Source organism: Rhipicephalus microplus, chromosome 10 (assembly GCF_043290135.1).
Source record: "Rhipicephalus microplus isolate Deutch F79 chromosome 10, USDA_Rmic, whole genome shotgun sequence".
Classification (NCBI taxonomy): domain Eukaryota; kingdom Metazoa; phylum Arthropoda; class Arachnida; order Ixodida; family Ixodidae; genus Rhipicephalus; species Rhipicephalus microplus.
Genome location: NC_134709.1, coordinates 16,131,891 through 16,147,454, shown reverse-complemented (window position 1 = coordinate 16,147,454; position 15,564 = coordinate 16,131,891). Strand labels below are relative to the sequence as shown.

General features: G+C 47.1%; 1 protein-coding gene across 2 annotated transcripts in view; it reads right to left on the bottom strand.

Annotated features, from left to right (window-relative positions):
* The window catches only part of LOC119181843 (uncharacterized), an 83,528-nt gene that overhangs the window by 19,504 nt on the left and 48,460 nt on the right, over nt 1–15,564 (bottom strand). The window contains exon 1 of one of the 2 annotated variants that reach the window (XM_075875110.1): nt 10,301–10,347. The exons of the other annotated variant lie outside the window; for it this stretch is intronic. Within the exon in view, the coding sequence (XP_075731225.1) occupies nt 10,301–10,313 (13 nt within the window). The 5' untranslated portion in view covers nt 10,314–10,347. Of the gene's footprint in view, nt 1–10,300; nt 10,348–15,564 lie in introns of those variants that run through there. 2 annotated transcript variants of the gene reach the window in all.

The following is a 15,564-nucleotide window of genomic DNA, read 5'->3' as shown; positions in this document are numbered from 1 at the left end:
GCTGTGTCTTTTTTTCTTTTTTTTTTTGGAGGGGTGAGGGTGAAAAGGGTATGCATGGGGGCAAAGTTGCACTGCTGCTTATGGCTACTGAAATGAACACTGCCATGACGAAACATTGCTGTACTCTTTTATATATTTTTTTTCTTGTCTCCATTGGCTTACGTTGCAGAGCAGTGGCGTGGCTAGAACGCGATGCGCGTACTGCTGCATTCTCTACTATGTCTTTTCTTTTTCCATCACAGCACGCAGATGTGGCAGCATCACGCAGTGCTACTGAAACCGACTGTGCCACTGCGCGGCGGAATTTCCTTATCGGAGTCTGCGTCTGCTGTGTTATCTCGGATTTTTTTTTCTGTTGTAGCTACGTTACCGCCTCCTTTGCAGTCTGTGTTATGCGGCAGTGTTCATTACAACTACCGCGTGAGTCGTCGTTGTAATCATATCAAATTTTCCACTCATTAAGACCGTTGATGTTTTCTCCAAACGGCTTACTGCAGTAAACGAAGCACATGTACATACAGTAAATGTCATGTTGACGTGAAAAAAGAGGAAATGCTCAAGCCGTCGTATATGCGTTCGCCTATAGGATTAGTGGAAGAAGAAGATGATTATGGCCTAGAGCTATGTCTCACACTCACACCAAGGAGGATTAAAGAAATCCTCTTTGACTCACACTGGGGAATTGGCCAATAAACGAATAAATTATAGGGCAAAAGTGGTCATCTTTCAATTGATGATGATGATGATGATGATGATGATGATGATGATGATGATGATGATGCCTCTATCATGATTCATACCCACTCAGAGACATTGGCCAAGAATTCATTACTTGAATTATTTAGACATTTCAAGTAGTAAATGTTTATACCAAAAAAAGAAAGAACGAAGATACTTAGATACAGAAAGAATGCAGTTATTGTTTTTTTTAACCATGCAGATAGGCCAAAGCCCTTATCTTACCTAGAAGTTACTGTGACAGCATTGAAAGCAATCTTCTTTTTCAGCTTATATTTCTTCTCGGTCGATTGAAAAGGCGCGAAGGAAAACCATTGTTTCAAGATTAAAAACATACCCTATACTTTCTGTTAATCATTTACAACGTCAAGTTATAAGTTCGTGGTCAAGTTAGCTTCTTCAATTCGAGCTAAAACTGAGGCGCCTGCCGGGAAACAGACATTTCTTCGCTACACTGGAAACTTTCACGCTATTGTAGAGCTACTGTAGAACCATTAAAGCTGTTGTAAAGGAATGAATGCTATTGAGATTACAGTAATACACACCTATGTGTTAAGTTGTACTAGTTTTGTCTTTTCTCCAACACCCTCCATATTTGCGCCATTGTAATTCCTTTTTAGGCGGTGGGAACTATTCCGAATTCCCCTGCCCTCCACGCAATTTCTTAACTGCTTATTGAGTTATACAACGCCGTCTCAAATTAAGAATAAATTAATAGAGGATAACGAGCATTCACCAGTTATTTAATCATCCTCTGGCGACATTCGCGATCGCTAGCCAAGGCTTGTTCACGTTAAGAAGCCCCAGCCGATATTATACACAAGTCGACCTACAATAGACGACATTAGTCACTGACGATAAACGCTGGTAGCATGCACCTGGATGTATGATGATGTTTAGTGCTTTGTGGCGCAAGGTCCATTTGATGGCCAAAGAACGCCAGTTCTACGCTTAAGTGTATACGTTGGCATCACGGAGCTCAGTTTGACGCGCTGTTAGATCCATGCTTTCGTTATAGGACTATAGGGCGATCGTACTATAACGAATATGGATAGATGATGCTTAAGACCGTGTTGAAGACAATTTATTGTCTTTCGTGTTGCACGTTGAAATCAACACAAATCATTAAGATGGTTTTTTGCCTTTCGCACTGAGGACCTTGTCATCAATATGAAATATCAAGCACAGTGTATTGCCTTTCGTTAAGACAATGAGGTGTATTGAAGCCAATGTATATGAAAACCTTGTCGTCAATACGAATTGTTGAAGACAACGTATTGTTTTGCCCGGCGAAAGCAGTGTGCCATATTGAGTATTGCACACTGTATATTGTATTTTTGAGCGAAAACATTCGCAATAATGCGATGTACTGCAGCTAATGTATTGTCATTGGTGTTGAAGACATCGTCATTTGTACTAAATATTGAAAAGAATTTGTTGAGGATTGTCATCAGTATGAAACACTGCATACAATGTATTGTTTTTCCGATAATACTACAAATTGTAATTAGAGAAGCTGGAGGTTTAGGCCTTATTTAGCCGGCTGTGTTTGGCTCTCTGAGATGGCAACCTCCCATCGGTATAAACGCTGGCGCGGCCATCTTCCGTCCTTCTTTTTCTCATCTTACTACAATTTTCTTTCTTACTGCTGCGCTACCGAGACTGGCAACCCTCGTACTCGTTTGGGGCGCGCGTGGCCCGCCTAGACGCCGATTCATGCGCCCAGGGGGGTCGTCGCCTCTGCAGAACCCGAGACTCAAGCCACGGGTCCCCCAAGACCGGCTTGCGTGTATCCCTTGGACGCCGCCGTATGGACACCAGCCGTGTTACGCAATCATTCAGCAGCAAGTCGCGGGGCCGGAATCGGATGCCGTTACCCGCTGTTTCTCATGCGGTCCTCAGTGCTAAATCTGATCGCAGTTAAAGCGCACGAACGCCGGAAAAATGAGATTTTGAATGGTACGAGTCACAGCTGTATACCTCCTTACGGCTCTAACAGTCCACTGCTGCTCCTGATTAGTCCCCCTATTTTCTGTTGTCATTCCTACGTGTTTAGACACATGATTTAATATCATCTACTGACGTAGTTTGAAAGGGTTGACGCTTGAAAGGCGTCCACTTATGATGTACCTTTTTCTTTACTTTTATGCACGAAGTACTTGCTGCGAAACAGAACGAATCGATCCCGGCTGCGGCGGCTGCATTTCCGATGGAGGCGGAAATGTTGTAGGCCCGTGTGCTCAGATTTGGGCGCACGTTAAAGAACCGCAGGTGGTCGAAATTTCCGGAGCCCTCCACTACGGCGTCTCATAATCACATGGTGGTTTCGGGACGTTAAACCTTACATATCATCACAGAACGAATCGTTCCGCAATAAACACGGATGCATGCATAGAGAAAGGAAACGAAGAAGAGTGCAATACGTCGCACAAGTAACGCCCATCATGTTGACCCAACACGTGGTCGAAACGTCACGGTGTGCGGTACGTTTTGTTAGTCTCGGTGGCTTTTCATTATTGAGCTTCCTGCGTGGGCCAGTTCGTCTCGTTGCTTGCGTCATGTTGACACAAAAGGTCCCGTGGTGGTCCGACACTGCCGGCTCCAAACCGGGTCGGCTTGCAAAGGGTGGTCTCGTGACGTAATGCTCCCTCATTTCTTTGTCTTTTTTTCCATAGATGACTGTAGTGACACTGATCATGTTGTGAACAAGCACCAACCCGTGTACGTTAGAAGAGGGGAGTTGTGGGCCAGTTGGCGATGCATACTTGATTAAATGAAGTGCAATCGACTAGCCAGCAATAGAAGAAACGGACGACCTGTGTGTCTCTTTTTTGTTATCACGTTCATTGCGCAATATTTCATCATGTCAGCACCAGCCTGCGTCGATTCTGAGATCCCTTTCAACCTGCGGCGTTCTTGCAGAGAAGTTGTCTCGCCCTGCCCTGTGCCCTCACTTTCCTAGTTGTAGTTAGCGGGCAGGTAACGTGACTGAACGGAGGAGTAAATAAAGGAAATAATAAAACGAAAGGATGATGATGATGATGATGATGATGATGATGATGATGATGATGATGATGCACGGCATCCCGCTAGCTAATACTGCACGATTGCGCGCGTTTACAGCTTCGCATCTGAAGCTCTTCACGGAGTGCAGCTGACTTTTTTTCCTTTTCTTTTTAGGGGGGGGGGGGGGGGGAGGGCTTGGAGAAGGTATTATTTAAAATTACGTATAGACTGGGATGATTGCACGATTTTATTCCTTCAACCTAAGCCTTGCCTTTGCGCCGAGCATGTGGCGAGCACCATGGCTTGTCACGGATGGGGAAAAAAAATAAAGTCAAATGTGATTTTTTGTTTGATGGTTGGTGTACATGGCCCTATTACCATCCACACTTACATAAAGAGTGGACACTCCCGTAGGGCCCTGCTACTGCGCTGCCTTCAGTGCCACTAGTGGTTGGTCAGAACCAATAATGTCTTCAGCATAAATAAAATAACAAAATTTTCTTCTTTCCGACGATGGGATCTGAACCCACAATCATGCTTCGAAAGCGAGCGTCTTTTTCACTAGGCTACACTCCCATTCTTCCGCAACGGGAATACATGTCTAAACCACATGAATGTGCCTCTTTGTGCAAAACAAATGCATTGATTTGTAGGGTTTAACGTCCCAAAACCACCATATGATCATGAGAGACGCCGTAGTGGAGGGCTCCGGAAATTTCGACCACCTGGGGTTCTTTAACGTGCACCCAAATCTGAGCACACGGGCCTACGACATTTCCGCCTCCATCGGAAATGCAGCCGCCGCAGCCGGGATTTGAACCCGCGTCCTGCGGGTCAGCAGCCGAGTACCTTAGCCACTAGACCACTGCGGCGGGGCGAAAAACAAATGCTGAAAGACAACACTTTCTAGTCATAATTTGCAGTTTTCTGTTGTTAGGCATTAAAAGTCCTCAGCGGGACATGATGTAGACCAGATAAAAAAATTGCGCAAGTTAACAAAATTTCTTCTTTGCAAAAAAATTATGCCAAACTTGGGTATTCCTTGTAATCCTGACAAGGCTGATACTTGTGTTAATAAAGAAGTAAAAGCGAGAATGGGTACGTCATTTAGCAGTCGGTTAGACCCTTCTTCGAAAAGGCTCTAGTGGCCACTTTTTATATACATTTCTCTATGCTTTTACGACTCAAATGTTGCTATCAAGGCATTTCGAACGAGCATGGTGGCTCTCCAGCTCCTACAATGTGTAAAAAATGGCAGCATATCCGCGGAGTGAATGATGGAGAGTGGGGCGAAAAATTCGTCCGTCCATTCGTTCTTGCTTCCGTCCGTCCATGCGTTCGTCAGTGTGACCGTCCATGCGTCCATCAGCCCGTCCGTGCGTTCGTCCATGCAGCTGCCCCTGCGTCCGTTCATGCGTCCATCCATGCATCTGTCTATGTGTCCGTTCGTCCATCTATTCAACACTCCAAGTACCACCATCTCGCATCTTTTCATCATATATTCCCCATATAGAAGCACCGCCATCCAGCGGACATTCCAAGGACTAAACGAGAGGTGGCACACGCACACTTTCTTACGGCTTGCGCTTCGGATCCACTTCCCACCTTTAACCACCTCGAGTTCATGGTATATACTAGTTCACTGTATTCATGGCACTGCGGCCGAACGCTCGCTAAACCTCTCGAAAACCAAGGAGGTTACGCCCAGCGAGTATGACGTAGCAAACTTTTTCAGTCAGATAGTGCTCAATGTACATGCCAATGGCTGCTAATGGGAAATGAGAGGCGGAGAATTCGGCTTTTACTTTCTTACGGCTTGTGCTTCGTATCTGCTTCCCCCCTTTAACAACCTCGAATTTATTCATGGTATATACTAGTTCATTGTATTCATGGCACTGCGGCTCAACGCTCGCTAAACCTTTCTAAAGCTAAGGAGCTTACACCCAGCGAGTATAACGTAGCGACCCTTTCTTAACAGATAGTGCTCAATGTACATGACAATGGCTGCTGATGGTGATCGCAGCGTGTGTGCTAACTAAAAGCCGAATGCTCCTGTCTCTCATTCCCCATTAGCAGTGATTGACATGTACATTGAGCACTATTTTTTATTGTTCAACAACGCACAGAAGAAGTCTCTCACCGGCACCACCTTGGAGGTCAAAATGTTATACTTGTTACATACTACGGTAGATGAACGGGTGCCGCTATAAAGAGCTTTGCCCCTAAAAAAGGGCAAAGTCATCGCACATCACTCATCGGTCTGGCTTCCTGCGCACCGAACGAGGAGGCGCACTTGACTGCACGAGATTTTGCTGACCGTGCGCCGGGTAATGCGACATCTCCTGGGTGACCCGACCCTCTCAGCATGTAAAACGAGGAAACCAAGAAGCTAATTGAGGCCCAGGACCTCACCTCTCAAATCCTAGCCGTCCAGAGGGCGCGCGCGAGGACAGTCAGGTTTAACCTGAGCGTTACCGAGTGGGCCTAAGCATGTGACGTCGAGTTAACTCGCCCCACTTTGTGGTTCAAATAAAGTTGTTTCACTATCTCACTCTTTCTTCAAGCGCGCTAGCGTAGTACCCACATTTCGTCGAATTGGTACGGGTGTATTACTAAGAAAACGGTGCTACAGAAATAGGTGAAAGCAGTGGGACGACACGAACACGGAAACAGTAATTATAGGCGTTGTATCATAGTACGCGATAGCAGGTCTTGTGCATCAGTTCATACTAACTCGATATTGCACTTATTTAGCGCAGCTGCCCCTCGCACGAGAATAAGTAAGAAGCTATCGCTAACTTACAAGAGAGCCACCCGTTTCGGCAGACGTGAAGGCTTGGCACGAAGTTTCTCCCAAACGTGCTGCCGGAAGGTCCACGCCGCCACCTCTTGCATGGATCACGGGAAGTGTTTCGACGCTTGGCTTCAACCTCCTTATATACCCCGCAAACTGCGCGGGGTCCGTTTGAAAGGGATCCCAAAATAAGCAGGTGGTTTCGACTCGTCCTTCCGGAGCCAGACTGTCGAGGGGGGGGTCGTCTGCATACACTTCTGGCAACAGGTTGCTGCTACTTGGTACGAAGGGGACGGCCGGGGAGGTATTTTCGGGAAGGGGCGAGGACCCCTCCGGGTGATCACGTGGTACCCTTCATCCGATGTGGGAAGGCATCCGTCATGTTTCCGTTTAGGGAATCGGCAATGGTAACTGACGCTGTGCAGGATCGGCGTGAGTCATCGGGTCTTTCGGGCGAGTTGAAGTAATAATTTCTGAGCTTTGACGTCCCAAAACCACGCTACGAATATGAAAGTCACCGTAAGTGGAGTGCTAAGAAAATTTTGACCAGCTGTGGTTCTTTAACGTGTGCTTAAATGTAAGTGCACGGGCCCTTGTGTCTTGCTTCTTTTAAGGGCGAAGCTCCATACGTCGTGGGTCGTACGTCCCTTGTCGTCGTATTAGCAAGTTTTCAAGGTCGTAAGTTTACATACCATGTCAATAAAAACGGTGCCACAGCATATCCACGGAGTAAAAGATAATTAGTGGGGCGAATTGACCGTCAGTCAATCAGTATGTATGTATGTATGTATGTATGTATGTATGTATGTATGTATGTATGTATGTATGTATGTATGTATGTATGTATGTATGTATGTATGTATGTATGTATGTATGTATGTATGTATGTATGTATGTATGTATGTAGGTATGTATGTATGACCACGCGACCGTCGGTGCTTCGCCCCCACTCGTCATCAGTCACCTAGTAGATATGCTATGATTTTTTTCCGTTATCGTGCTAACCAAAACGCACCACCAAGTAGCCAACCAAGGTGATCCATCTTTTCTTTAGTAGCAACGTGTAATAGTTTAGGAATCTAGGGTTATCCGGAAGTTCAAGTTCGTGGGTAGTGTTGCTACAACATCCTGGGGAAGCGTGCAGGGAACGCTCTCGATCTTTTGCTATCCCCAGTATTCTAGAAAAACAATTTAAAAAAAGGCTGATGGGGACAAATGGGGGTGGGGACTGTTAGGGCTTTCCAAGGGCGTGAAGGGGGAGGAGGTGAGGGTTAAACGATTGGCAATGTGTTCCACGGTTGTCTTCCGCGTCAATCGGCACCCTGGCGCTTTCGTAAGTGCTGGACAACAAAGTGTCCCCGTCCTTCGTCGCCGCTTGCTTAGCTGATGCCCGTTGCCTTCTCGCGGAAACCTGGCTATAATTGGCAACGCCTTTTGTTTCACGCCCGCCCGCAGTGACAGCGTCCGCACGATCCGCTGGGGGCCTCCCCTCTCTTTCTCTCTTGCGATCCTCTCTCAGCAGCGCTCTCTTTCGGCGCTCATTGTATTTATAATTTCCCAAAGAAACACACTCCTCCAGTCTCTCGTCCAACCAACGTTATACGAGCTCGCGTCACCGGCGCCGTGGTGTACCGACACACAGGCACAGACAGTACGAAGGGCGCGCTCGTGTGTCACCGCGCACGGGGTTCCGTTTCGTGACGCAATGCCTGGGCAACGGGCAGTGCTGCCACGCCGGTCGTAAATCAAGAGCAGCGACGGCGACGCGCCGGTCTTCACTGCACCTTGGAAAGCGGGGCAGTTTGGGCCGGATCGGTCGCCAACGACAAGAGTGCGAGAAAGCATTTACATGCGCGGCGCTCGTATACTACATGGCGAGGATGGCAGGGGCACCTTTGATAAACACAGGCCGACCGGTCGGAACGTCAACTGTCCTCTCTGGGGGCAACTTATTCATGTAACTATAACTCCAGTGGTTTAACGTTCACAAAGCCATCATATTATGAGAGACGCTGTATGTATAGGGGAGGCAGGCCTCCACAAATTTGGGCCATGGTGTTTTTTAACGTGCCTATATATATATATATATATATATATATATATATATATATATATATATATATATATATATATATATATATATACTCATAGGTTGAAGGGCCTCAAGCATTCTCGCCTCCATCAAAAATGCGGCCGGCATTCGATCCCGTGACCTGCGGGTCAGCAGTGGAGTGCCTATAGACCACCGTGGCGGGTTAACCCATTCATGCATGTACGGCTAAAATCTCTTAATCTCTTATTCTGTTTTATCGATTTTCTTTTTGCACGGGGTTCACAACACGCCATTGGTTAGCTTTCCGGCTTATATGTAATGAAATGCATTGCTGGGCGAGTCGATGCATTGTCCTAAGGTAAAAGCAGAGCGCAAAAGAAGAGGCAAGAAGGGATGGGTGGTCACTGCCCAGTGACTTATTACGATAAAAAAAGAAACCTCGGGGAAAATATATAGTCAATACGTCACAAGCGCACATGCGATGAAAAAAAGAAAAAGGCAGACGCTTAAGATTCACCGTTACGAGTTGAACGCGATAGTGATGTCCTGTACCTAGTGCGTACCAGGTTTAAAATGGCTTATGTCAGCGAAGTTTTCGCATACGGCTTCATTCTGTGTAGTGGGTAACATGCTTTATACCACGGGCAATTGTGCGTGTGAAATCTTTTCGAGCTTCTTGTGCACTCACTACGTAAGAGAAGGCGCAGTATAGCGTGTGCCTTTTGTAGTGGGTGGCCCTTAAGCAATGAAGTCATCATAATCGCATGTTATCCCACCCGATTGCAATGTACGCTTGTACCACGCATTATTACTGCGACATTGCATGTTGTATAGTGAAGCATTTATAAAGGACACGTGTGGTTGTTAAGTATTTACCAGCAGAGGAAGTTATTTTCACTGTATTTCCAAATGGACGCGTGGCTCTGTTGTAGAACATCCACGTGTCATCCAAATGATCCGGGTTAAATGTCCACTCTGCAGGACTCACTATTTTTGTTATTCATGTTAACTACATCGTTCTCGATTTTTCGGTCACACATAGGATGATTTTTCGCTCTCATCCAATGACGCCAATGCCATAATTTCTGCGAAACTAGCTCTTTAACGCTATCGTGTTGAAAATTTGATTGATCGATTTGTGTGGTTTAACGTCCCGAAACCACCATATGATTATGAGAGACGCCGTAGTGGATGGCTTCGGAAATGTCGACCACCTGGGGTTATTTAACGTGCACCCAAATCTGAGCACATGGGCCCACATCATTTTCGCCTCTGTCGAAAATGCAGCCGCCGAAGCCGGGATTTGAACCCGCGACCTGCGGGTCAGCAGCCGAGTATACTTAGCCACTAGACCACCGCGGCGGGGCTATCGCGTTGATAACTAATCCATGCATATGACTGCTACATATTGCAGGAAAACAGTTGAAGTTCGCTCTCTCGCAAACATACATCTGGATCACGCGATTCAGGCCCTTCATTTTCATGCGCAAGGTCGCGTGCAACTGGCACAGAAACAAAGGCACCCAGTGCGCAGGAAGATGCCTGTGCTGCTCACTAATAAGCGTCATCTCATGCTCACGGGCTCGTTGTTTGAAACACGTATACCCGTTTGGCCAATGTGTTATCTATCACAGCTCAAGGGCATTGAAATCCATATACAACGCCCACCGCAAAGGGGCCACGACACACTTCAAGAATGGAGCACTCACCGTTCTGGCTCATCTGAGCCGTCCTGCTGCTTCGTCAACCGGGCGTACCGGCTATCGGTGGCCTTTCATCAGACTGCCCCGTTCCAACAACGCTACCCCTCTCGATAATCAATAATCACAATTTCAAGGAAGAACGCCTCTTCCACTTCTGGACAAGACAGGAAACTTCGGTTGGCAGCCAGTCAGCCAATAAGGTGCGACCTCACCACCATTGCCTCATCCGACGCCGTACTTGATGCGCACTATGACTGAATTTTTTTAGGGTCCAACACGTCGTCAAGTGTTGAGCCCTCACCGTTCTTGCCTTCCAGATGGCCCTGCTGCCCGTGTGCTCAGATTTGGGCGCACGTTAAAGAACCCCAGGTGGTCAAAATTTCCGTATCCCTCCACTACGGCGTCTCTCATAATCATATGGTGGTTTTGGGATGTTAAACGCCACATATCATCATCATCATACCAAGCTGCCTTGCTGCCTGGTCGACTGAGTAGATAGGCTATTGATCGCCTTTCATCGGAGTGCCCGGTGCCACCAACCGTATACCACCAGATAACCTGTCATGATCGAATCGGCACTTGGAACGCCCCCTTTCACGTCTGAACAAGACAAGCAACATAGGTTCGCAACCAGTCAGTCAGTCATGTGTAACCCGCCACCAATGCGTCTTCCAACGCCGTACTTGAGGCGTTCCACGATGGAATTCTTTTGGGGCGTGACACCTGTTAGGGAATGGAGGGCTCGATCGTCACTCCTGCTCTTCAAGGTTGGTTACTTGAATTACACTCGCTGCTTTAGAGAATCAGTCATCGTTCCTTATTCCTCGTGTCGTGCTCAAACGAGTTGTCATTGATGCTCATTGTGTGTTGTGGATCACGCTGTTTAACTGAAAGGCTTCCGTTGAACTCCGGTGGTGTAGAAGAAAATCCCGTTCCCAATAAAAACTACGTGCTGGTTACTGGGCTTTCCACAGTCCAGAGGGTTAGAGGCCGGTCATAATGATATTTGCGGTGAACTTCGTGTCAGGGTGTTCGTAGATGTAGAACTAAATCGGCTATCAGCCAGAATACGTAGCATTGATGTCGGCATGACAGAACTAAGACGTTTCCAGCCTTCCGCCTCAGACTGTGCCGGTGGATTAGTTTCGAGAGACCTATCCGAGACACTAAAATCACTCGAATATCGTTACGACGATGCAGGAAACCGCATGCGTCGGTTCGATTTGCTCTCTTTTGACATACAGGATGATTCGTTCGGTGCGTTGTCAACCGTCGAAAATAAAGTGCTTGAAATGTGCTCGGCACATCTTGGCATAACTATCCATCCTGCCAAGCTAGAAGAGCACGTCACTTGGGAAAGTACAGCACCGGAAAATGTCAGCCAAAGATTGTGAAATTTACTTTTTCTTTTTTTAACACAAGCAGCAGGTTCCAGAGAGAGCTCATAAATTGAACGGCACGTACTTCGCAGTGCGAGGGGTCTTTTTTCGTTTAAACATGGCTCGCAAAGAAAACAAATTGTTGGGCAACCCTGGAACACATGCCATGGGAGTGTGGCAGAGGTGGGGCTCTAGACGGGGACGCAGCCTCCAACCGAACACGCTGGGAGAGTGCTCTGCTTAGCCATGCCCTCGAAGACTGTGGGCCGTCCAGCGGGCCGAGGCCACCGCCAGAGCTGAAGGGCTCGCGGCCGATACTTTGGCGGGGATATCTGCCCAGATCCCTGAACAACTCGCCGGATGCTTTTTTTAAAATAAAGTTGCGTCTTTTTCTCTGGCACTCGCGAAAAGAAAACATTCCATTCAAGTTCAATGATAAACTACGAATGGATAACGTTATCTATATGTACGACGCTACAGCCGGATATCAAGCAGTGTACATATTAGCTGGCGCGTAAAATAAACTTACACGTGTTTTTTGCTATTTTCCCTTCTTTTCTTCAAAACAGATATTTATGCGCGGTTTTACATCACAACTTATAGACAGAAAAAAAAACACAAAGTAAAGGCAGGAAAAGTAACCAGGTTGCACCCGGTTTGCTACCCTACTCGGGGAAAGGAGAAAGATGTTCTGTATACCCTGGGGCCAGTCCTTGCAAACCTTCCTAATTGATTGATTGATGTGTTGGATTGAACGTCCCAAAACCACCTTATGATTATGAGAGACGCCGTAGTGGAGGGCTCCGGAAATTTCGACCACCTGGGGGTTCTTTAACGTGCACCCAAATCTGAGCACATGGGCCTACAGCACTTTCGCCTTCATCGAAAATGCAGCCGCCGAAGGCTCGCAAGCCTTCCTTAACATCATGTATCGCAATGTACTTCGTCTAACAGTCGAAGTCGGTCCGTACTCTGTGGCTGTTCGCAGTTTTATGATGTTCTGGGCATGCTCGGTGTACGCGCTGTTGTGTGTGCTATCGCCTAACGTTGTCCCTCTTTCTTTCTATCCATATCACTATTCTCCACTAACATACGTATACCATGTTACCTATGCACACGCAACTCTGCTGATATCTCGAAAACAGTGATTGCGACATCCTGTTGCTTACCAAAACGTCATTAAATTTTGGAACGGCTGTTGCAAAGATTCTGCCCGGGCTTGGATCAGTTCAGCATCTTCAAAAAAGACCAGGACGCATGTTAACGATGACAATGCTAAAATGCGTTGCGCAAAAAATACACCACATACAGATAACAGCGCTAAATCGCGCCATACGGATGGGCGAAATCACTTTCTAAGAACTGAAGGATGGATAACAAAAATCACCTCCTAACAACTCAAGGATAAATAATGATGTCTGTGGTTTCACATCCATAAGCTACGATGTGACTATTAAGGACGCCACAGCAGAGGGTTCCGGAAATTTTAGCCACCTGGTGTTTTTTAACGACATCTCACAGTATACGGGCCTCTAGTGCACTTCGCCACCATTGAAAGGCGACCACCGCGGCCGGGAGCGAACCCGCGACCTTCGTCGGGTCAGCTGCCAATCACTCTATAACCGCTACACCACCACGGCGGACAGCAATGCGCTCTGTAGACTCATAGCGCTGACGACAATCGTCGGCCGTCGATGATTTAATCGGTGGTTAAAAGCGTCGTCTTTTATGCGACCATCACGGTGTTTAAGTAGTACGTCCTGTACTGCTATCACTCGTGCTGGCGTACAATCAAGCGTACTCAAGCATACGCATCGGGCATGCAATCTCTGTAGCAGACAGGGCGTCATTCGCGAAGCGTCATGCAAGTTGGAGCGAGGCCTGCGCCGAACAATAAAGTGAGGCTAAAGGAAGTTGAAAAGAAGAAGGCTGCCCCCGTGAAGTAACATAAAGCGAGTACACGTGTCAGTATTCTCACCCACACGTGAAGAAAAGGGCAGCAGTCGGTGGGTTTAAGACGAACCTTTCCATTTAGGCGAACCTGTGCCCGAGAAACGAACTCCAAATTATTCAGCAATGCATTTTGTTCATTGCGTAACAGCGAACACAGCATCGGCCGTTGATAATCTGATCTGTGATAAGACGTGTCGGTATATTTATGCATGCGGCATCGAAGGTTCTATCATCGCTAGCAAAAACTCTCGAAAGAACTAGACTATTTGCGTACTGCGCGTAATTTTGAGAGAATGGTCTGAGACAACCGTGCACCGCTTCACTAACATTGCGGCATGCTCTATGCCACGCGTTAATTGCTAACAGCTTTTGTGGGTGAAACTACAATACAAAAATAAAAGAAAAGAAAACGTGGGCGTGGCAGTATATTCTGTTTTTCGGACAGACTCACCGTGTGCGCATGCGGGTGTCTTCAAGACATACGTACACCTGACCTTGCTGGTGATATTATGGGCGTGGCATATACATCCAAGAGAAAAAAATTTGCGGGACGTTGGCCCCACTACAAAAGTGGATTTCTACTTTTGTAGTGCATACTGCTTCTAATCAAGCTGCTGACTATATAGGTTAACTACACCAACTACGCGTTGAAACATTCACTAGGAGGTTACGTTTCCAGACAAAGCGATGATTTAGTTATATCGAACACTTCGCGTCCCGCAGACTTTCGCTTTCGGGTGTACATGCATACCCGCCTGTGTTCAAGGGCATTCGACGGGATCCGCCCTGCCAATGCCGCAAGGTTCGCGCCTTGCACGTCCCCGGCCCACTCCAGCGAATCCCATGCTTGGCCAACCATTTGATCGCGTTAACGCTGACCTGTACGGGTCCCTGCAGTTTGCTGCTTCTGAAAGCCGCTGGATAGTCGCCGACATCGACCGCTTGACGTGATACACAGAAACGGCCACTTTGCATTACGCCAGAGCCCGCGATGATGGCATCTCTTCTCCTGCAAGATTCTATTCTCGGTCGCGGCAATACCTCGCGAGCTTGTACGCCATAGACAGTGGCGTAGTCAGGAGGTAACGCACCAGGCCAGTGCCCCCCCCCCCCCACCCCCGAAAAAAAAAGAAAACTTTTTTTTCATGGCATACAGCGCAAAAAAATAGCCAATTGAAGGAAATGCCCCCCCCCCCCCTTCTTCCAATCGAGAAGCCCCCCCCCCCCCTCCTTCCCCCGAAAAAAATTTCTGCCTACGCCATTAGCCACAGATGATGTGTTTTTCGTTTGTGCAGCCGTAATCCAACTCTTTACTGAGTATCGCATTGTTTATTATGCCTACTATCTTCTAATCAATGGAGTGGTGCAACCGAACTTATAACAGACTTATCGTGTTGCCGAACTTGTATCCTTGTGTATTCTACTGTATTCGCCACGTGCTAGATTCAGTCGATGCGTCAGTCGTTCAATGCAACTTTTACACCCTACATCATTGGTTGATGTCCGTATATGAAATGAAAGTAATTTCAATTTGAAAGAGACGCTGTGGCCTTATCCTTACCGGGGAAATGAAGGATTGGAGAACTTCCGTTCTGTTTGTGCTCCGGCGATGCCATGTCGATTGGTTTTGGAGAACAATATCCAGCGGGCCATGCATGGGAAGACTTTGGCCGGATTGGGAACGGGCGTTGGTACGTCATCGGCATTCCGTTGTCAGCCGACATGAAGGTAACGTAGCCACGATCGCCGAGATTGTTTGGATCTAGCCCTGCCCAATATAGAATCAATTGGTCACTTATATCTCCACCACGGCTTGGTTGAGTAAAGTTTCATGTAATTTGGCAATCAGTATATAGAAAAATTAAGAATAATCTCCAAAACTGATTGCTGCTATCAGAAAATTTTCTGCCGCCTTGCCAATATGCGCATACAACACAG